The sequence below is a fragment of the Elgaria multicarinata genome, chromosome 8 (genome assembly GCF_023053635.1).
Source record: "Elgaria multicarinata webbii isolate HBS135686 ecotype San Diego chromosome 8, rElgMul1.1.pri, whole genome shotgun sequence".
Taxonomy (NCBI): Eukaryota; Metazoa; Chordata; class Lepidosauria; order Squamata; family Anguidae; genus Elgaria; species Elgaria multicarinata.
In genome coordinates this window covers 115,394,466-115,413,807 of record NC_086178.1, presented here as the reverse complement: position 1 = coordinate 115,413,807, position 19,342 = coordinate 115,394,466, and the positions used below count along the sequence as shown (strand labels likewise).

At 46.0% G+C, this 19,342-nt stretch overlaps 1 protein-coding gene across 4 annotated transcripts in view; it reads right to left on the bottom strand.

Moving 5' to 3' along the window:
• Positions 1–19,342, bottom strand: part of GBF1 (golgi brefeldin A resistant guanine nucleotide exchange factor 1) — a 209,735-nt gene that overhangs the window by 45,179 nt on the left and 145,214 nt on the right. For all 4 annotated transcript variants that reach the window (XM_063133220.1, XM_063133218.1, XM_063133219.1 and 1 more), the window contains 4 exons: positions 14,972–15,036; positions 14,588–14,711; positions 11,961–12,032; positions 11,117–11,211 (listed from right to left, as the gene is read on the bottom strand). In XM_063133220.1, the coding sequence (XP_062989290.1) occupies positions 11,117–11,211; positions 11,961–12,032; positions 14,588–14,711; positions 14,972–15,036 (356 nt within the window). The remainder of the gene's footprint in view (positions 1–11,116; positions 11,212–11,960; positions 12,033–14,587; positions 14,712–14,971; positions 15,037–19,342) is intronic.

Sequence of the window (19,342 nt, the reverse complement as noted above, 5' to 3'; positions counted from 1 at the left end):
ACAGAACAGCCCTGAATCCATAAATGTGAGGCAGAAATCGCTGCCAGATAAACCCATTTGATAGCATATGACTTTCTAGTCGCTTGTTTCTTAGCTGCTAGAATTATGTCCCATATATCAGGGGGTAAGGATTGACAGTCTAACATTGTGGTTTCTACTATGAGGTCCAGAGAGCTCAATAAATTGAGGATTACTCCAACTGCCTTCGATAGCATCCTCTTCTAAGATGCTACTAGAAGCCAGTTGTCTAAATATAGGTAGACTTTCATCCTGTGTAGGCAAATGAACTGCCATATATTTTACAAACATTCGGTGGGCTGTGCTTAGGTCCAATAGACACACCCAAACTGGGACATATCGGTACCTATGATAACCCCAAAGTACCTCTGGCGAGTGTTCTGAATGGCTATATGGAAGTATGCATACTTATGTGTATGGGGCAAAACCTACTCCCTTCTGAGAAGCAGCATTAAGAAGGACAGTGTGTCATCTGTAATTTGCTGGTTCTGATGCAGGAAACGAGATGAGCAATGAGATTGAACAATCCTTCACCATCGAATGGTAGGTCCTCAATCTAGTTCACAGAGTGAGACCTGCTAATCATAGATATGCATGCGAAGCGCCAGAGCGCGCACCATCGCTCTCAACTCACAGTGAAGTGACGCATCAAGTAAAGTTGCTGACAAGAGGAAAAGTTGTATCTGGACATCATAACTAGATAGTGTATGACTCTGGGGCCCAAAGCAGATGAATATGTTCTGAAAACTCCCCTTGGGGCTAACTGAACTAATGTAGAATTGGAACACGGGTGCATAAAGAAAAAACCCCATGTCCATTACTGCACTTTAAAGATTCTGCACTTTCCAATGTCAGAGCCATCAAAGAAGGGCCCTTCCAGGAATTTTTAACTGTCAGAAACAGTGTAGGGAGGAAAAATATCGACACTGGAGTTGGCTTCTCAGTACATACAGCATGAGATACAAAATCCTGCACTTTATTTTCCTAGTTATGTGTCTCAATACCAAGCCTGGTCATCCTCAATGACCGGGAAGTGGTATAAGTCCTCCAAAGGAGGTTCTGCCCTGTGTAGGTGATGCAGAAGAGAGCAATGTTGAGACCGACTGATAGTCCTCAAAGGATTGAAGGGAATCAGGTCTATTCTTATGCTCTAACTCATCTTCCTCAAGTTGATCTCCTGATGTCCCATGGAATGGGGGTGGAATGGGGAAGAGCTAAGTAATTGTGCTGACGCATTGTGGCTGTAACAGCTGAGCCCTGTGTATCGGTCGCAATGACAGTAATCTCAGTTGTACGTATCCCCATCACGGTACTGAAGCCAGTATCCATGCTTGTATGGTATTCTCAGGAGATGTGGACCATTTAACATTGTGTCTCCTCCTCTTCCAAGGGGGGGGGGGCAAAAATGATGACATCAGACATCATGGTAATAAAACACTCTCCATTGAAAGCAAAGCACTCAGAGCTTAGAGACTCTGGAATGGGGACCTTGAAATTGGTGGTTAGCCTGCAAGGTATACACTGCCTGATGTGGTGGACAGATGTCCATTGGCTTTGGAGGGGAGAGATATTACATTTCACCCTCTGACATTGAAGCTGCATGCGAGATGCCCTCTTGGTATCAAGAGTCTCAGCGTTTGTACCAAAGAAGCTATTAATGTTATTGCCAATCTCGGTATCAAGGGTTCCAGCCTTGGTACCGAAGAAACCAGTTATGTTATTGTCATTTTCAGTACCAAAAATTCCAGTCTTGGTACTGAAGAAGCCAGTTATGTTATTGTTAGTCTCAGTACCAAAAGTTCCAACCTTGGTACCAAAAAAGCCAGTTATGTTATTGCCAGTCTCAGCATTAAGAATTCCAGCGTCTGTATTGAAGATGCTAGTTATGTAATTGCCACTCTTGGTATCGAGGGTTCCAGTCTGTACCGAAGAAGCTATATTGTTGCCAGTCTTGGCATTGAGAGATTCATTCTCGGTACCGAAGAAGCTAGTTATATTGTTGCCAGTCTCGGTATTGAGAGCAGTCTCGGTACCAAGAGGTTTCAGGCTCGGCACTGAAGAAGCTAGTTATATTGTTACCAGTCTCGGTATTGAGAGCAGTCTCAGTACCGAGAGGTTTCAGGCTCGGTACTGAAGAAGCTAGTTATGTTGTTGCAAGTCTCAGTATCGAGAGTTTCAGTGTACTGAAGAACCTAGTTATTATTGCTACCGAGGAGGCCAGCCATGAGGACTCTAACAGTAGTGGTTAGATCTGGCTTCCATCGAACGGCAGGTCCTCTATGCGGGTGCATGCCTGCTGGCACAGCCCTGCGGACCTTAGCTACGCATGCCTTCGTAGCGCAACGGAAACTACCATGGCTTTGGGGCGCAGTCTGTAGCATGGCGTGCTGTATTAAGCTATTGTCGAGAAAGTCTCATAGCCTCAGTACAAAAACAACTACCAGTTCCCTTTGGTCATCTGCAAGAATCCGGAGAGAGATGTAATCTCCCATAAAAAGAGCTTCTGTTTTGCCATTGCGGCTTGGTAATTATGCACACGAAGGGATAAAGCTGTAGCAGAGTATACTCTTCTCCCCAGGCTATGCAACCTACGGCTTTTTTTGTGCACTGGTGCATTATTTGAGTATTATTGAGTTAGGTTTTGGGTGTGTAAATAGGAACGGGACAATTTAGTCCTGCATCTTATAAATATATGTTGCCTAGCCTCCTTGACATTGTGGCATAGAGGAGGGCAGCTTCCATGATTGTTGCGCTGTGCGCAGCAGCACAGGCAAATATAGAATAGCCACTGGGGTTGATGACCCACAGTATACATCATCGTAAACTGGGTCATTAAATTTCTCTATAGGTTGGGATATTTGAGTCCCTAGGGACGTTGCCATTCTTTGTACCTGATCAGTAAAGTTTGCTAAGTCCTCTGAAGGGGACACCACGTCTGCAGTGACCACGAGGTCATCTGGTGGTGATGTATTGGTAATCCTCCTCCGATGGAACATCCAGTCCCATGTCTGATGTAGGCAACGTCTGCAATGCGACGGTACTGAGCGGTTGGTACTGCGGTTTGCATCGGTTGCGGAGCGCGCCTCGGTACCGATGGTAGAGGCGGCGGTGGCATGGCCATGACATCTTCTGGGAGAGGTGGATGGGAGATTGTCGGAGGGTGGTTGTGGGTACTGATAATAGTAATCTAGGTGCCTTCTGTGTCTCCAATCCTCGTAATAATACAGAGGATACTGGGGAGGTTGCCAATCAGCGTAATAGTCCCGCATTCTTGGAGGGGACATAGGTCGTTTGCCATGGGTGGCATACTGGCGACCTGAATGAGTTAAAGCCGGTGAATGGTCCCGGGCTTAACCATAAGGAGACGCATGTCGGTATTGATAACCTTCGGTATCGACTGATGGTTGCTGTGGCATTTATCGGTACCGACATCCGTTGGTATCGATGGGTTCTGGCTCTTCTCGGTATCGAGGGGAAAAAGGGCCCCGATCAGCCGAGGTATTATCCATGGATGAACCTCTAATTTCGCCTTCCGAGACTGATGCCCTTATGGTAGGGTTGTCAGCCGGTACCGTGATGATCCGTAATGGAGACGGTGCCGGCGAGTCAGCAATATGCTCTGTTTGCTGCAGAGGGTTCAGTACCGCTGGCAAGGATGGAGTCGCCCGTCTCGGTATCAAGTATGGTCTCGGAAGCAATAGCCTCGGTACAAGGCTTATAGGTAGGGAAAGCGATAGCCTTGGTATCGGCTTATTGGTAGCGAAAGCAATAGCCTCGGTATCGGGCTTATCGGTAGTGGCGGAGACCTTTGCAGTGAAAGGCTCGACATAGGGCTCCTATGCCCTGCCGCATGCTTCGGTACCGATGTGTTCGGTACCGGGCTCCTCGGTATCGACGAATCGGTATCGACGACTTTTTCCTCGCATTTATATTCTTGAGTTTTGCTCTTATTCAGAGCACTCTCTCGCTCTCTTAGAAATCTTTTGCTGCCCTTGCGGATGCAGACTGAGAGGAGGAGGAGGGGGGAACCGGTAAGGCTCAACTCCGTGCTGGAGGAAGTTGGGGCATAGACTCCATTAGGATAGGAGATTTGAAGCGTCGAGATGGTCTCAGTTTCTCCACTGCCTCCAACGCCTTATCCCAGAGTATCGCCCAAAGGCGGTCTAAGCGGTTCTTTCTCATTTGCCTCGACTACTTAAACAAACACACAAGATTCCACAATGTGTGTTTACCCCAAGCAGAGCAAACAAAGAGAGTGTCCGTCGGTTTGCGTGATCTTCAGCCCGCAAATTGGGCACTTCTTGAAGAGGCCTTGATGTGCCATAAGCCACAAGGCTAAGTAACAACAAACAAATCCTTCTTTTTAAAAAATTTAAAATAACTAAATAGAAAAGGTTAGAAAACTGGAGAGAAAAGACAAAAAGGAAAATAGAATATTTTCAGCTGAGGTAAAGTATACCACACACGAGAAGTCTCCACAAGCTGTTGACCCACAGGCGGTTGAAGAGAACTGAGGGGATTAGGCGGGAACCCCTGAGCATGCTCAGTGGACGGTGGGGGAGGGGGTTCCCGCCTAAAAGACTTTCAGCTAGAGAAGTTTCCGAAGCTGGCCCTGAACAGGCGCAGAGCCCATATGTGTGATGCACAAAGACCATGAAGAAGAACCAGTACTTCATGCAATTTGGAAGCTATACTTCTATTAATGCAGCCCTAAATAGCCTTTACCTTTTTGCATCCATATGATCAAGCAGCCCATCATGGTTTATTTCAGCCATGGTGGCTGCGACATGTGCTGGTGGCCATATTCAAGCCATAATTGTGGCTTGTTGCATCATCTGAACCTCACGACAGTGGGTTGTTGGCATGGTTAACAAACTACCCAGAAACCATTAGGGTTTGTGAGTGGTTTGTAAACCACACCAACAACCCACCCTTGACAGGATCAGATGACCTAAAGACAGGTTGCTTACCTGTAACTGTAGTTCTTCGAGTGGTCATCTGTGCAGTCACACATATGGGCTCTGTGCCTGCGCAGGGCCAGGTTCAGAAACTTCTCAAGCTGAAAATCTTTTAGGCGGGAACCCCTCCCCCACCGTCCACTGAGCATGCTCAGGGGTTCCCGCCAAATCCCCTCAGTTCCTGAAACTGCTTAAACAGTCTCACTGAGGAGAACCACCAGGTGATCAAAAATAATGACACCATAGTGGGGACGGTTGGAGGGTTGTGTGACTGCACAGATGACCACTCGAAGAACTACAGTTACAGGTAAGCAACCTGTCTTTCTTCTTCGTGGTCTCTGTGCATCACACATATGGGTGATTAACAAGCTGATTTACCGGAGGTGGGTGGTGTCAGTTGGTATATGAGTAGTCATAGGATTGCGCGCCCTGATGTCCAGGCAGTAGTGACTGGCAAAGTCAAAGGTGTCGACCAGGTAGCTGCTTTGCAGAGGTCTGGTAGAGCGATCCCTTTTTCAAAAGCTGTAGAAGTGGCCACTCCTCTGGTGGAGTGAGAGCGCACTTTCCCCTCCAACGGGAGGCCAGCGAGTTCATAGGCTAATTTGATAGTCTGAACAACCCAAGCAGATATTCTCTGCGGAGAAGCTTGGAGTCCCTTTTGTTTACCCCCATAACAAACAAAAAGTCTTTGGGATCTCCGGAGAGTTGCTGTTCTGGACTGGTAGAAAGCAAGAGCACGTCTCACGTCCAGGGTGTGTAATGTCGCCTCAAGGGGGGATGTCGGTGATGGGAAAAAACTTGGCAGAGTAATATCCTGTCCAAGGTGAAAGGAAGACACAACCTTTGGAAGAAAGGCTGGGTCTGGTCTAAGGACCACTTTGCCAGCATGAAACATATAGGGTGCGTCCATATGGAGTGCCGCTAACTCTGATGCATGTCTAGCAGACGTGATGGCAACGAGGAATGCCACCTTGAAAGTTAGCAATCGCAAGTCCAATTTTGCTAATGGCTCAAAGGGCTTGGCAGACAGTGCCTTGAGCACCACGGAAAGGCTCCATTGAGGAACAAAGGAACGAACTGGTGGGATGGTATTTTTCACACTTTTTAGCGTATGATTTTCTGGTGGCCGGTTTTCTGGCTGCCAGAATAATGTCCCATACATCAGCAGGCAGGGATAGATTATCTATCGTTGCCTGATTCTCCACGCTGTCAGGCTCAGGGACCGGACATCTGGGTGGAGAATGAGTCCTTTCTCCTTGGAGATTAAGTTGTGACATTGGGGCAGTTTGATAAACTCCGCTGAGGACAGTTTGAGTAGCGGAGTGAACCACGGCTGCCTTGGCCACCAAGGTGCTACTAATATGGCGTTGTCTGTGCGCAACTTCAGGATCACCTTGGATAGGAGTGGTATGGGGGGGAACAGGTACAGCAGCTGTCCTGTCCACGTCCTCTCGAAGGCGTCTCCTAGGGTTCCTGTCCCGTGACCCGCCCATGTGCAGAATTGCTTGCAGATGGCATTCTCCAGTGACGCGAATAAATCTATTGCAGGCTGTCCCCATGCCTGAAAGATCAGTTCGAGAACAGAGTCTTTCATCTGCCACTCGTGCGTGTCCACGAAGGTGCGGCTGAGGTTGTCTGCCAGGATATTGTCCTGGCCTGTGATATGAATGGCCATGTCGTGGGCGATAGCCCAGTGCCAAATGTCCAACGTTAGGGTAATCAGGTCCATAGACCATGTTCCACTCTGTTCGTTTATATGCCAAACAGCAGCCATGTTGTCTATATGGATTTGGATGACATGTCCTGACAAGGTCTGCTGAAAGGCACACAGTGCCTTTTGGATGGCCATCAGTTCTAGGACATTTATATGCCTTTTCCTGTTGGAAAGGCTCCAACGCTCCTGAATTGTAAGATCTCCGCAGTGAGCTCCCCAGCCCAGAAGGGACGCGTCTGTCATCAGATGTTGAGATGGCAGTGGAGGTCTGAAGTCCAGGCCCTGCATAATGTTGGACAGATCTGTCCACCAAAGAAGAGTGTCCTTTACTTTGGCAGGAGGCGACAATTTCACTCGATGAGCGTCCATTGTATTGTCGTACTCCCGCAGAAACCACAACTGTAGAGGTCCCATGTATAAGCGTGCCCAAGGGACAACGCTGACAGTAGCTGCCATGAGACCTAGTAGTCTTTGCACCTGGAAAGCAGATATGGTCTTGGAGTGAAAAAATGTGAGTGCAAGTCGAATTAATGTTGCAGCTCTATTCTCCGGAAGGAAAGCCCTGGAGCGGGTTGAGTCCAGAATTGCTCCAAGGAATTTAATTTTTTGAGTTGGTTGAAAATTTGATTTTTCTTTGTTGATGCAAAGGCCTAATTCACTAAGGAGGTTGATGGTAAGGTGGGTGTTACGGGTGGCTTCCTGCTCCGTACTAGCCACTATCAACCAATTGTCCAAGTAGGGGTAAATCTCTACCCCTCGAGTTCTCAGAAAGGCGCAAACTGGTGCCATACACTTAGTGAAGACTCGGGGAGCAGTAGAAAGACCAAACGGAAGCACTTTAAATTGGAAAATGTCTTCCCCTACTATGAACTGGAGGAATTGGCGATGGTCAGGGTAAATTGAGACATGAAAGTAAGCACCTTTGAGGTCAATGGAAGTAAACCAGTCGAGAGAAAAGGTAAGATGCTTGCTAAGGAGTTCATCCGGAATTTTTTAGGATTGATGAACTTGCTCAGGTCTCTAAGGTCCAAAATAGGTCTTAGCCCCCCATCCCGTTTAGGAACCGTAAAGTAGCGGGAGTAGAACCCGCACATTAGGGCATGAGTTGGTAATCGCTCTATGGCGCCCTTCTCCAAAAGAGACTTGGTCTCTTGCAATAGAGCGTCTGTAGGTGGAGAGAACCTTGCGGTTCCTAGGGGAAGGAGGGTGGTAAACTCAATTTTGAGGACCCACCTGTCGGTGGTAATGGTGGTCCAACTATTATAAAAGGGGGCAAGGATGTCACCAAATTTAGGTGCAGAAATTATAGTTATGGGGCAGTCAAAGACGCCGTCTTTGACCTTGGTCTGGTTTGCTTATGTTTTGTTTGAAGCGTCCTGAAAATTGTTGCCTCCTGTACTGACCTTGGGGTTGGTACAGAGGGGGTCTATCTTGCAACTGTTGCTGCTGTCTGGGCTGGAACTGTTGTTGAGCCCTAGGCCAGCGTCTTGGGCAGAATGCTCTTTGAATCTGTTGTTGCTGCTGCCCAATTCCCATCTTTTTGGCCGTATTCTTGGCCTTTTGGATGTTCTCCATCAATTCATCGGTGGAAGAATGGAATAGGCCGTCTCCATCAAAAGGCAGGTCCTCAATACGGGTGCATGCCTCTTGGGATAATCCTGCAGACCTCAACCATGCATGTCTTTGCAGGGCTATGGACCTTACAATGGCTTTTGAGGCGCATTCTGTCGCTTGACGAGCTGTGTTAAGCTGTTGCCTTGATAGTGCCATAGCCTCAGTGTAAAAAACGTTTGCCAGTTCCCTTTGGTCATCTGGCAGATAACCAGACAGGGATGCCATCTTCTCCCACAAGAAGAGTTGGTATTTTGCCATGGCGCCTTGGTAATTATGCACACGTAATGACAATGCAGTTGAAGAATAGATTCTTCAGCCTATACCGTCCAGCTGACGGCCTTCTTTATCTACAGGCGCATTGTGTCTCTTATGAGATGCCTCTACAATTATGGAGTTGGGCTGAAAAGAAAAGGAGCAGTCTTTTCTTGTATTTTGTATATATTGTCTAACCTCCTGGACGTTGGTGGCATAGAGGAGGGCAGCTTCCACGACTGCTGTGCAGTGCGTAACAGCACGGGCAGGTATGGGATGGCTGCTGGAGTAGCTGATTCACAGTATGCATCGTCGTACACTGGATCGTTTAATTTTTCATTGGGTTGAGACATTTCAATCCCCAATGATCTCGCCATCCTTTGCACTTGATCGGCAAAGTGCGATAGGTCTTCTGAAGGGGAGACCACATCCGAAGTCCCTACAAGGTCATCAGGGGAGGGAATGGATGGTACTGGTGAAGCCTCTTGGGAGGAGTCAGACTGGTAGTCCTCCTCCGATAAGACATCCAAAATGCGTGGCATCATCCCTGAGTTTGGACATGGTTGTAACGCTTGAGTCAGTACCGTGGTGGTCGGTACCGTAGCTCGCGTTGGTTGCGGCAAGCGCCTTGGTACCGCTGTGAGACCGTCTCAGAGGGTGGCTGACAAAAACGCGGGTATGGATCATACGTGCGTTCTTGAGGGTAGTAATATTCTTGGTGCCCTCTGTGCCTCCAGTCCTCAAATGTGGAGGTTGCCAATTGGCATAGTAGCCCGTACCCCTCTGTGGGGACCTGGATCTTTCGCTGTAAGCAGCATATTGCCGACTGGAATGAATTGAAGCTGGTGAACGATCATGGCCATATCCATAAGGAGGTGTTTCTCGGTATCGACCTGTGGTTGCTGTCAGTACCGACGTCCGTCGGTATCGATGTCTTCTCGGTACCGAGGGAAAAAAGGTCTCCGATCTGCAATGGTATTATCCAGCGAGGAGCCCCTGATTTCACCTTCCAAAATCAATGCCCTTATACTGGGCTCGTCAGTCGGGACCGTGACAATATGCAGCGGCGACGGGACCGGCGAGTTAGCAACTGGCTCCTCACGCGGCGGTGGGTTCGGTACTGATGGCAAAGATGGGGTCGCCCGTCTCGGTATCAAAAAAGGTGTCAGTAGCGATAGCCTCGGTATAGGGCTTATCGCATGCGAGGGAGGTCTCTGTAGTGAGAGACTCGATATCGGGCTTCTATGCCCTGTGTCGCGGCTCGGTACCGAAGTACTCGGTACCGGGCTCCTCGGTACCGATGGAATCGGTTTCGATGACTTTTTCTTTCCATTTTTTGTCATGGATTTGCTCTTTTTTCTCTGAGGGTTTTTGGCCTCAGAGTGCTCTCTCGCTCTCTTAGAGATCTTCTTTGCCGCCTTTTTTGCGGACTGAGAGGAGGAGGGGGGAACCGCTAAGGCTTCACTCCTTGTCGGAGGATTTTGGGGCATAGACTCCATCTTGTGTGGAGATGTAGAAACGCGAGCCGCTCTCGGTTTATCTACTGCCTCCAAAGCCTTTTCCCAGAGAGTGGCCCAAAGGCGCTCTGCGCGATTTTTTCGTGCCTGCCTTGAAAACTTCAAGCAAAAGGCACACAACTCTACAACATGAGTCTCCCCCAAGCAGAGCAAGCACAAAGAATGTCCATCGGTTAGTGCTATTTTCTGTCCACAACTGGAACACTTCTTGAAGAGGCCTTGATGTGCCATAGGCACCAAGACACCGACGAACAAACAAATATTCGTTTTTTATTATTTTTATTTTAAACAGGAAAGATAGAAAACTGGAGAAACAAGAGAAAGAAGGAAAAATTGATAGATTTTTCAGCTATGGTATAACAAAAACGCACTATACCAAGAGCTGTTGACCCACAGGCGGTTGAAGAGAACTGAGGGGATTAGGCGGGAACCCATGAGCATGCTCAGTGGACGGTGGGGGAGGGGTTCCCGCCTAAAAGATTTTCAGCTTGAGAAGTTTCCGAACCTGGCCCTGCGTGATGCACAGGGCCAGGTGTGATGCACAGAGTGCATCACATGTGTGATGCACAGAGACCATGAAGAAGAACATGCCAGGTGACTTGAATATTCAAACTGTGACCAAGGCTTGTGCTACAACCCTTTGTAGCTTAAATAAGCCATGGTAGGCTGCGGTGATCATGTGAATCCAGGGAGAGGGTAGCTTCTAAACCACTCCACAACCCCTACATCAAGCCATGGGTTGAGGGGTGGTTTAGAAGCCACCCTGCTGCTGCACACCTTGCTGGGTTTGGATGAAATGATAAACCACATCGCATTGGGGGTAATTAGGCAAATGATGGGCGTGTGAGTGGCACATCCAGGTTCATAAAATTGCTCATGATTGTCCGAACCCGGCCAATTTCTCATTGTGTTTTCTTCCCACTACCTGCCTATAAGATAAAGAATACATTCAACAAATTATGGAGGCAGTCCAAAAGGAACAGAAGATTCCATGTTCACGGTCTGAGCTGGAATTCCTGTGGTGGTGCATCTGTACGGCTCACCTGTTCTCCAGCACAATCCTCAGAAGCATCTCCAAACAGAAAGCACAGTCTTCCTCATCATAGGTTTCCTCATCTGGACTCACGGAGATGAGAGCCTGAAAGGGTTAGAGAATATTCAAAGACATATTCATTGATTTTATATTAAGATTAGGTTGCCTTTAAGGATATAACACTCTCAAGGTGGCGTACAAGATAAAACAATAAAGTTCAATAAAAGTAGTGACTATGCCTAAAATCAGCTCCTCAAAGAAAAATTAAAAAGGCCAACAAAAACAGATGGTTTTCAGAGCTTTCCTCAAGACCTGCAAAGGAACTGCCAGATGAACCCCCATAGAAGCTTATTCCAGAGTACTGAAAAGACCCTCTTCCTTGCACTCACCAATTCTACTACGTTGACAAGTATACCAAGAGAGGGCTCAATTTGATAGCTCAAAGCTCAAAAAGCGCCTGTTTGCAGAAAAGCCTGCTCTTTATTGCAGAGACAGAGAACTGTGAGACTGCAGGAGAAGGCAGAACTCTAAAAATAGTGGTACTCTTATCTTACTTTGGCTATCAAATAGTGGAGTGAAATACTATTGTTTGGAGATGCACTGTAAACAACCTGGAGAAGGGAGAAAAGTAAGAACTTTGTCCTCAAAACTCTACAATTGTTTAAGCCCATGGCTCATTGTTCTCACATAGAAATCCCCAACCCAGGAAAAGAAGTGACCAAGTATCTTGGGGAAGTTGCATGCCAAATACTTCCTAGAGTTCAGGGCATGATGAATCCCTGTTCACTTGAGCACATCACTCATGGTCATGGCCACAAAGTCCAACCTGCCTGGAAGGCTTATTCATTCCTCACCTTCATTAGTTCCTGCAGAGATTCCAGTTGCAGAAACTTGCTTTCGGTGATCAACTTCTCTGGATCACATTGCTGTAAAGCAGATAGTTAAACGGGATTTGCATTAGAAGGAAAACAATGCTAACCATGTCAGCGCATTCTCCTGGAAGTAACGAATGCCCTTGAGCAGATCCATAATATATTGCCTACTAACGAGTACCCCCAAACCAGTTATTAGGGGGAATGACTTCTAGATTTTAATCCCAGCACCACTTTTTCTAGAAATTAAGAAACGTAGACACTTAAAAACATCAAGATGAGATGGACCAAACATACGTATACAACAAAAAAGCAGGGCTCAATGAAATAAACTGGGATTTACCCATGGAAAGTGGGGGGATGACGCATTACCCCAAATCAGTATTAAGGCTTATAGCAATGCTCATTGCTCCAGGCCCTGGAGGCCTCTAGGGATCCTCATATGGATCCATTCTGAAATAGAGGCAGCGGGGAATACACACCTAAAATCCAGTGCCTGGTTCTCCCCACTTCCCATTTTGTTGTCATTCCTTTGATTATTTGCCAACAACTAAATTCACTGTGAGATCCTCTTCCCCAATCTGATGGGGAACTGTCAAATCTAGTGTTAAAACAGCATTTTCCCTGAGGAAATCACCCTGATCAGGTTTTCCTGTCTTCCATAAATTTGAACAGTGACAACTGGGTCAGAAAGAGGAGGAAAATATGCATGACTCACTGCCAAAGGGCACCTAAAAGTTGACTATATTGTATGCCTAATGGCAGAATGACTTCTTTGCCATGGAAAGCATAAATGTAAAAGCCTCTCCTAAGGATGCTGAGAGCCTTGAAGAGTATTTCTGTGGTAACCAGAAGCACTACATCCATTGTCAATGGGAAGAAACATCACTCCCTCTAGTCCTCTGAATAGCTTCTCCTAAGTCAAGAGAATATCAGCACTGACATCTTGCTACTGCTATGCAGTTTTATTATTAATTTAAAATACTTTATCCAGACCCAGACTATAAGAAATGGTCATGGACCAGGTCAGTTCAAAAACCAGGGTTTGGTATGGAAATGCAACTCAGCTATGGAGTTCAAAGGTTATCCTTGAGTAAGCTATTCTCTCTCAGCCTAACCCTCACATAGTTGTCAAGGTGAAGCTCAGCTTTGAGCACCTTGGAGGGAAAGCAGAACACAGACTATAAGAAATTGTCATGGACACTGAACTCTCATCCTCACAGGACCCCGATCCCTTGTCCTCTGATGAAAAGGCTCATGAATTAACAGTTCACGGAGAGGATTCAGTCCTGGAAAGGCATCACAAGGCTTCCACATCCCTAAGATGCAAAAGATTGTGTGTGTGTGGGCTCCTATGCATCTAGAAGAGGTTGCCTTGCTGTCTTCAGACACTGAGGACCCTGGCCATGAGGACACTAGCATGCTGCAGCCACTCCTACATCAGTTGCAGTTTAAGGTTGCTAAAACAGGCCAGGTCGCTTTAAAGACAAAGCCTCAGTCAGTGTGGAGGCAGAGCTAACCAGCCTAAAGAAAGCCAAACTCTTATTTAATGCTCTGTCTTGATCCGTTCCTTATTGGAGCAACATGCAGACAAATGTGTCTGGCTTCTAGCCCTGACACTACTCAGAGTTTTCCACGACACTGATTAATTCCCATCTGGGTTCCCTGTGAAATATGATCTACTCAGATCCTTGCTAAAGACCTGATTCTCTAAAACCATGGTCTTCATAGAATCATAGAATAGTAGAGTTGGAAGGGGCCTAAAAGGCCATCAAGTCCAACCCCCTGCTCAATGCAGGAATCCACCCTACAGCATACTTGACAGATGGTTGTCCAGCTGCCTCTTGAATGCCTCTAGTGTGGGAAAGCCCACAACCTCCCTAGGTAACTGGTTCCATTGTCGTACTGCTCTAATAGTCAGGAAGTTTTCCTGATGTCCAGCTGGAATCTGTCTTCCTTTAACTTGAGCCCGTTATTCCGTGTCCTGCACTCTGGGATGATCGAGAAGAGATCCTGGCCCTCCTCTGTGTGACAACCTTTTAAGTATTTGAAGAGTATTATCTTATCTTCTCCAGGCTAAACATGCCTAGTTCTTTCAGTCTCTCTTCATAGGGCTTTGTTTCCAGACCCCTGATCATCCTGGTTGCCCTCCAGACCCGAGACCCACCTCAAACTCCCAACTTGCACATGGGACCCACTTCCACAATTTTCTCCATGCCCAACAGCTTTGCTACAACCCATCTGGACTGACCTCACAACACACTTTTGGGTTGCGACCCACCAATTGAAGACCACTGCTCTAAAAGAACCTTGCAAACCAAACTACAGCAATACCTAGCAATGTGAAATCCTTGCCACAACTGAAGCAGTAGAGGGTATTAGCAGAACCCACCGTCTGAAACAGTGCACAATAAATGTTGCTTTGGAAAGTAGCACATATCTGAGATAAACATACATGATACAAACATTTTATGTGGACAGAAAGTGAACATTAAGCTCCAATTTCACACCATTTTTTCTGAGAAGAGTTGTAGTGTAATTCTGAAAAACATACAAAGCCCACTCTCCCCTTTCTAGTATATATGCCTTCCTTGCTGGCCCTAAATTACCTTTATACACTCCAGGGCCATTCTCTTTGCCTCCTGGTTCTCTGTAGATGGTCCTCTCATTCCAGATTGTTCTGTGCCACTGAGTGTCAGCCAACTAACAAAACTTAGCACTGTAGATTCCCCACTACAAAAGAAAACACACTCTGTTATATTGAGGGATGCAAAAGTATTATATACACTAATAGAAAATTAATTCTCACAGTTCCAATCCTTATGTAGCCAAAACAACATTATTCACTTCCAAGAGGGAGGCCCAAGCCTTGTAGAAATATAAAAATCCACACTGCATTTTTCTATTTGTATTCTGTCATCTAATAGGTTTGTAGCTAGCAACAAATGAACATTATTTGCCTTCTAGTCTGCCTCACTAGCTAGGCTACTTACCGGTTCGAAGGTGTCTCCTCACGCTGAAGAGAGATTTTGCCATTGGGATCTACAAAATCTTCAACCTATAAGACAAATATATTAATAATTGTTTAAAATGTTTTATTATAATATTTTAAATCACCCTTTATCAAGTAGATATCAGGGCAGTATAGAAAGAAGACCAACATGGTTACATATCATAAAATAATACAAATATAAAAACACAATTGCATTTTTTTAAGGCAGTAAAATGCTGGACAGACTGACAAATTAAAATGCCCAGGCGAACAAGAAAGTTTTCAGCTAGCACAAAAAGGATAACCGACTCTGTGCCTGTTCCACAAGGCTCTTTCCTTCATCAGCACATAACAGGTATTGTAAGAAGAGCTTCCCAAACAGATCTTAAAATATAGACAGGCTGATATACGGGGGTTTGGCTGACCGAAAAAAACCAGTCAGGTTACTTACCTGTAACTCTGGAGTTCTTCGAGTGGTCATCTGTGCATTCACACATACGGGCTCTGTGCCTGTGCGGAGCCTCGCTTCAGGAAACTTCCAAAGCTGAGGAAAGTTATTTTTTGGGTGGGAACCCTCCCCCACTGTCTTACTGTCGGCAGGTTCCAGACCATCACCTCAGTTCCTTAAGCCTGTCAAAACAATCATGGAGCTGAGCATAGTCCAACTATTGGTACCGACATCCTCGGCACTGACACGTGAGTGGAGATGGTGGGAGAATTGTGTGAATGCACAGACGACCACTCGAAGAACTCCAGTTACAAGTAAGCAACCTGTCTTCCTTTGCTGTGGTCTCTGTGCATCCCACATATGGGGAATTAACAATCTCACTTACCAGAGGTGGGCAAAGTGTCTCAAAGTGTAGTGCCTTACAAAGGTCAATGGACTAACCCATGTAGCAGCCTTTCACACTTTAGTCCCCTTTTGAACAGGAAAATCAGAAAGTGAAGAATATTGGTAATAGAACATGTCAACGGGAACAAACAGCTCATTACTGCAAATTTAGTAAAGAATTGTCCACTTGCTAGCATAAGACTTTTTGGTAGCAGGCTTTCTTGCAGTATTCAAAACAGCCTGTACATCCTTCAGTATCGAGGACTGTTGAGCAATTACTGAATCCTCCATGCTGTAAGATGCTGTGTCAGCAGGTCTAGATGTCAAACAAGATCCTTGTAAGCGGGAGATGAGGTCCGGGTATGAAGGAAGACAGAAAGAAAACTCTCCTTTCGCCAAGTGGAGAGGGTTGAGAACCATGGCTGTCTTGGCCACCATGGGGCAATTAGAATACAGTCTGAGAGATCCGTCTTGATTTTTGTAACTACCTTCATTAAGAGGGGTAAGAGAGGAAAAAGAGTCCCAGACCATTGAAGTACGAATGTGTCGCCTAAGGACAGTCTGCCTGCTCCTCCTCTCAAGCAAAGCCTTTAACACAATTTGTTTGTCAATATTGTGAACAGATCTATAGTCGAAGTTCCTATAGGGATTTAGAAACAGGGATTTTAGCACAGTCTGAGACAGTTCCCACTCATGGTAGGTCTTGAGGGCTCGACTCAGAGAATCTACCAACATATTGTCCATCCCTGCAATGTGCAGGGCTGTGAGTCGAATGTCCCTGGGAAAAGTCCAATAAAATATCCTCAATGTCAAAACTGTTAACATAGGAGAATGTGTCCTTCCCTGTTTGTTGAGATACCACAGGACCAAAGTGTTGCCCATCAGCATCTGAATGAATCTGCCTCGAATGTCCATCTTGAAAGCATGAAGAGCATACCGCTAGAGGTTCTAACACATTTATGTGGTACTGGCTCTCTTCGTCTGACCACAGGCCTTGAATTTGAAGTGGGCCACAATATGCTCCCCAACCCAGAAGAGAAGTGTCTGTAGTTACTACTTTGATTGGGGTAGGTTGGACAAATGCAGTGTCAGATCAGTGACTGGGCGTTGTCCTTTGATATTGTAAGTTGAATCACTGAGCATTGGCTTTGAAGTCGTAAATTATAATCAGCCAATTCCGCAACAGCCTCATGCACAACCGAGCCCACTCCACCACCAATACTGTGGCCGCCATGTAGGCACTGAACTGCATGTGCACTGGTCCTTCTGGAACATAGTGCGTGCCAACAGTTAGCTGTTGAACCCATGAGTCGGGGAGATAGGCTCATCCTTTCTGCACATCCAGTAGGTCACTTATGAACTGTATTGATTGTGTAGGGACAAGATTGGATTTCTCAAAGTTGTTACAAAGGCCGAGAGCTCCTAGGAGATTCAGAATTTTTTATAAGTGTGTGATTCAATGAATGTTTTGTCAACACAATGAGCCAGTTTTCAAGATAGGCGTATATCTCGATAGCTCTGAGACGAACATGCATCTTGGAGCCGTTGATAGCCCAAAAGGAAGGACGCAAAACTGGAAAACATCCTTTCCTATGGCAAACCAAAGAAACTTCCGATAAGATGGCTCAGTGGCAATGTAGAAGTATGCATCTCTGAGATCTATTGAGGCAAACCATGCCCCTTGCCGAAGATGTGGAAGAATTGTGTTCAACATAGTCATTCTGAATTTCTGAACGATGAAGTTGTTGAGAGTTCTTGTTCAAAATAGGTTGCAGTCCCTCCAATCCTGTTTGGGCACCATAAAGTAATGGGAGAAAAAAACTGAACATCTGTGTCAGGTAGAACTGTTTGGATAGCACCCTTCTGAAGAAGGGATTCTGTCTCCAGGAACAGAAGGTCTGATGGGGGTGTTACTTTACAGTGCCCATAGGAGAGAGGACTTCGAATTCTATTCAGTATCCATACTGGTATTTGGCATTATCATGGTCCAAGTTGGAACAAAGTGCAAGAGACGGTAGTCAAACATAGGACTAATAGGAGAAGGTAAATTGGTCCTTAGTAGAGGTAAGTCAAAGTATCACATCATCCCCTGCTCGTATGGGGTTTCACCTCTTGGAATTGCTTCCTCTGCTGATGCTGGCGCAGTTGATACTGAGTTGAACAATCAGAATAATGTCTTGGAAGATAAGGACTTTGATACCTGAAACCACCTGCGGGGGTTATTATTATTATTATTATTATTATTATTATTATTATTATTTATTTATATAGCACCATCAATGTACATGGTGCTGTACAGAGTAAAACAGTAAATAGCAAGACTCTGCCGCATAGGCTTACAATCTAATAAAATCATAGTAAAACAATAAGGAGGGGAAGAGAATGCCAACAGGTACAGGGAAGGGTAAGCAGGCACAGGGTAGGGAAAAACTAACAGTAGAAAGTAACAGTAGAAGGGTTGTAAGAGGATTGTTGTGGCTGCTGCCCCAACCCCATCTTTTTTGCAGTGGAATTTGCTTTTTGGACCAAATCCACCTATTCATCCGTCTTTGCATTGAAGAGACCTTCCCCATCAAAGGGAAGGTCCTCTACTCTTGAACGAGCCTCCGGAGTTAAGCCTGCTGATGTCAGCCATGCATGGCGCTTCAGTGCAAAGGCCTCTACCATTGATTTTGCAATGCAATCCACTTGATGGCAAGCGTTATTTATCTGAAGGTGAGATAACTTGACAGCTACCAACTGAAACACATGGCAGGCTCCCTTTTCTCCTCAGGTAAATAATCATATGAGGAAATATTTTTTTTCCCATAGGAAAAGTTGATAGCATGACATGGTAGCTTCATAGTTTGCTACACAGATGCCCAATGCCGCAGAAGAGTACGATCTATGACCGAAACATCCACCCTGTGTCCCTCTTTATCCACTGGAGACAAGTGCGAGTTTTGTGATAGACCGTGGGCAGACTCCACAATTACAGAGTTGGGTCTAGGATGAGAAAAAGGAAAGGCAGTGTCTTTTTCCTGAATCCTATACATTGACTCGTCTCTTCGACGTAGGGGTCATTGAAGAGGGAGGAACCATTGACTGATGCACTGTCTGTAAAAATGTAGGCAGAAAAGAAATTACCACTAAAGCAGATACCTTGGTGTAGACAGCATCAAAGTCCGGGTCTTTAACTTGCTCAACATGTTGTTGGGCATTGATACCCAAAGATTGTGCCATTCTGAGAACCTGGTCTGAGAAGACATCCAGGTCTTCTGAAGGCAAAGCTTATGATTTCCCACTACATCATCTGGTGAAGAAATAGATGGAGGTACCACGGAGTATGAAGAAGACTTGGCTTGATAATCCTCAGCTGAATTAGGTGACTCCTCCAGTATCGCCACTGCAGAACCCCAGGGAGATGCCGGGGGAGATGGCAGAAGTCAATCTTCCACACTTGTTTCTGGTTGCACATGAGGAACTTTAGCAAGAGGTTGCTTACCCTGAAGTAGAGATGAAGAATGTGGTGGAACCAATGGATGTTTTTACATGTCTTGT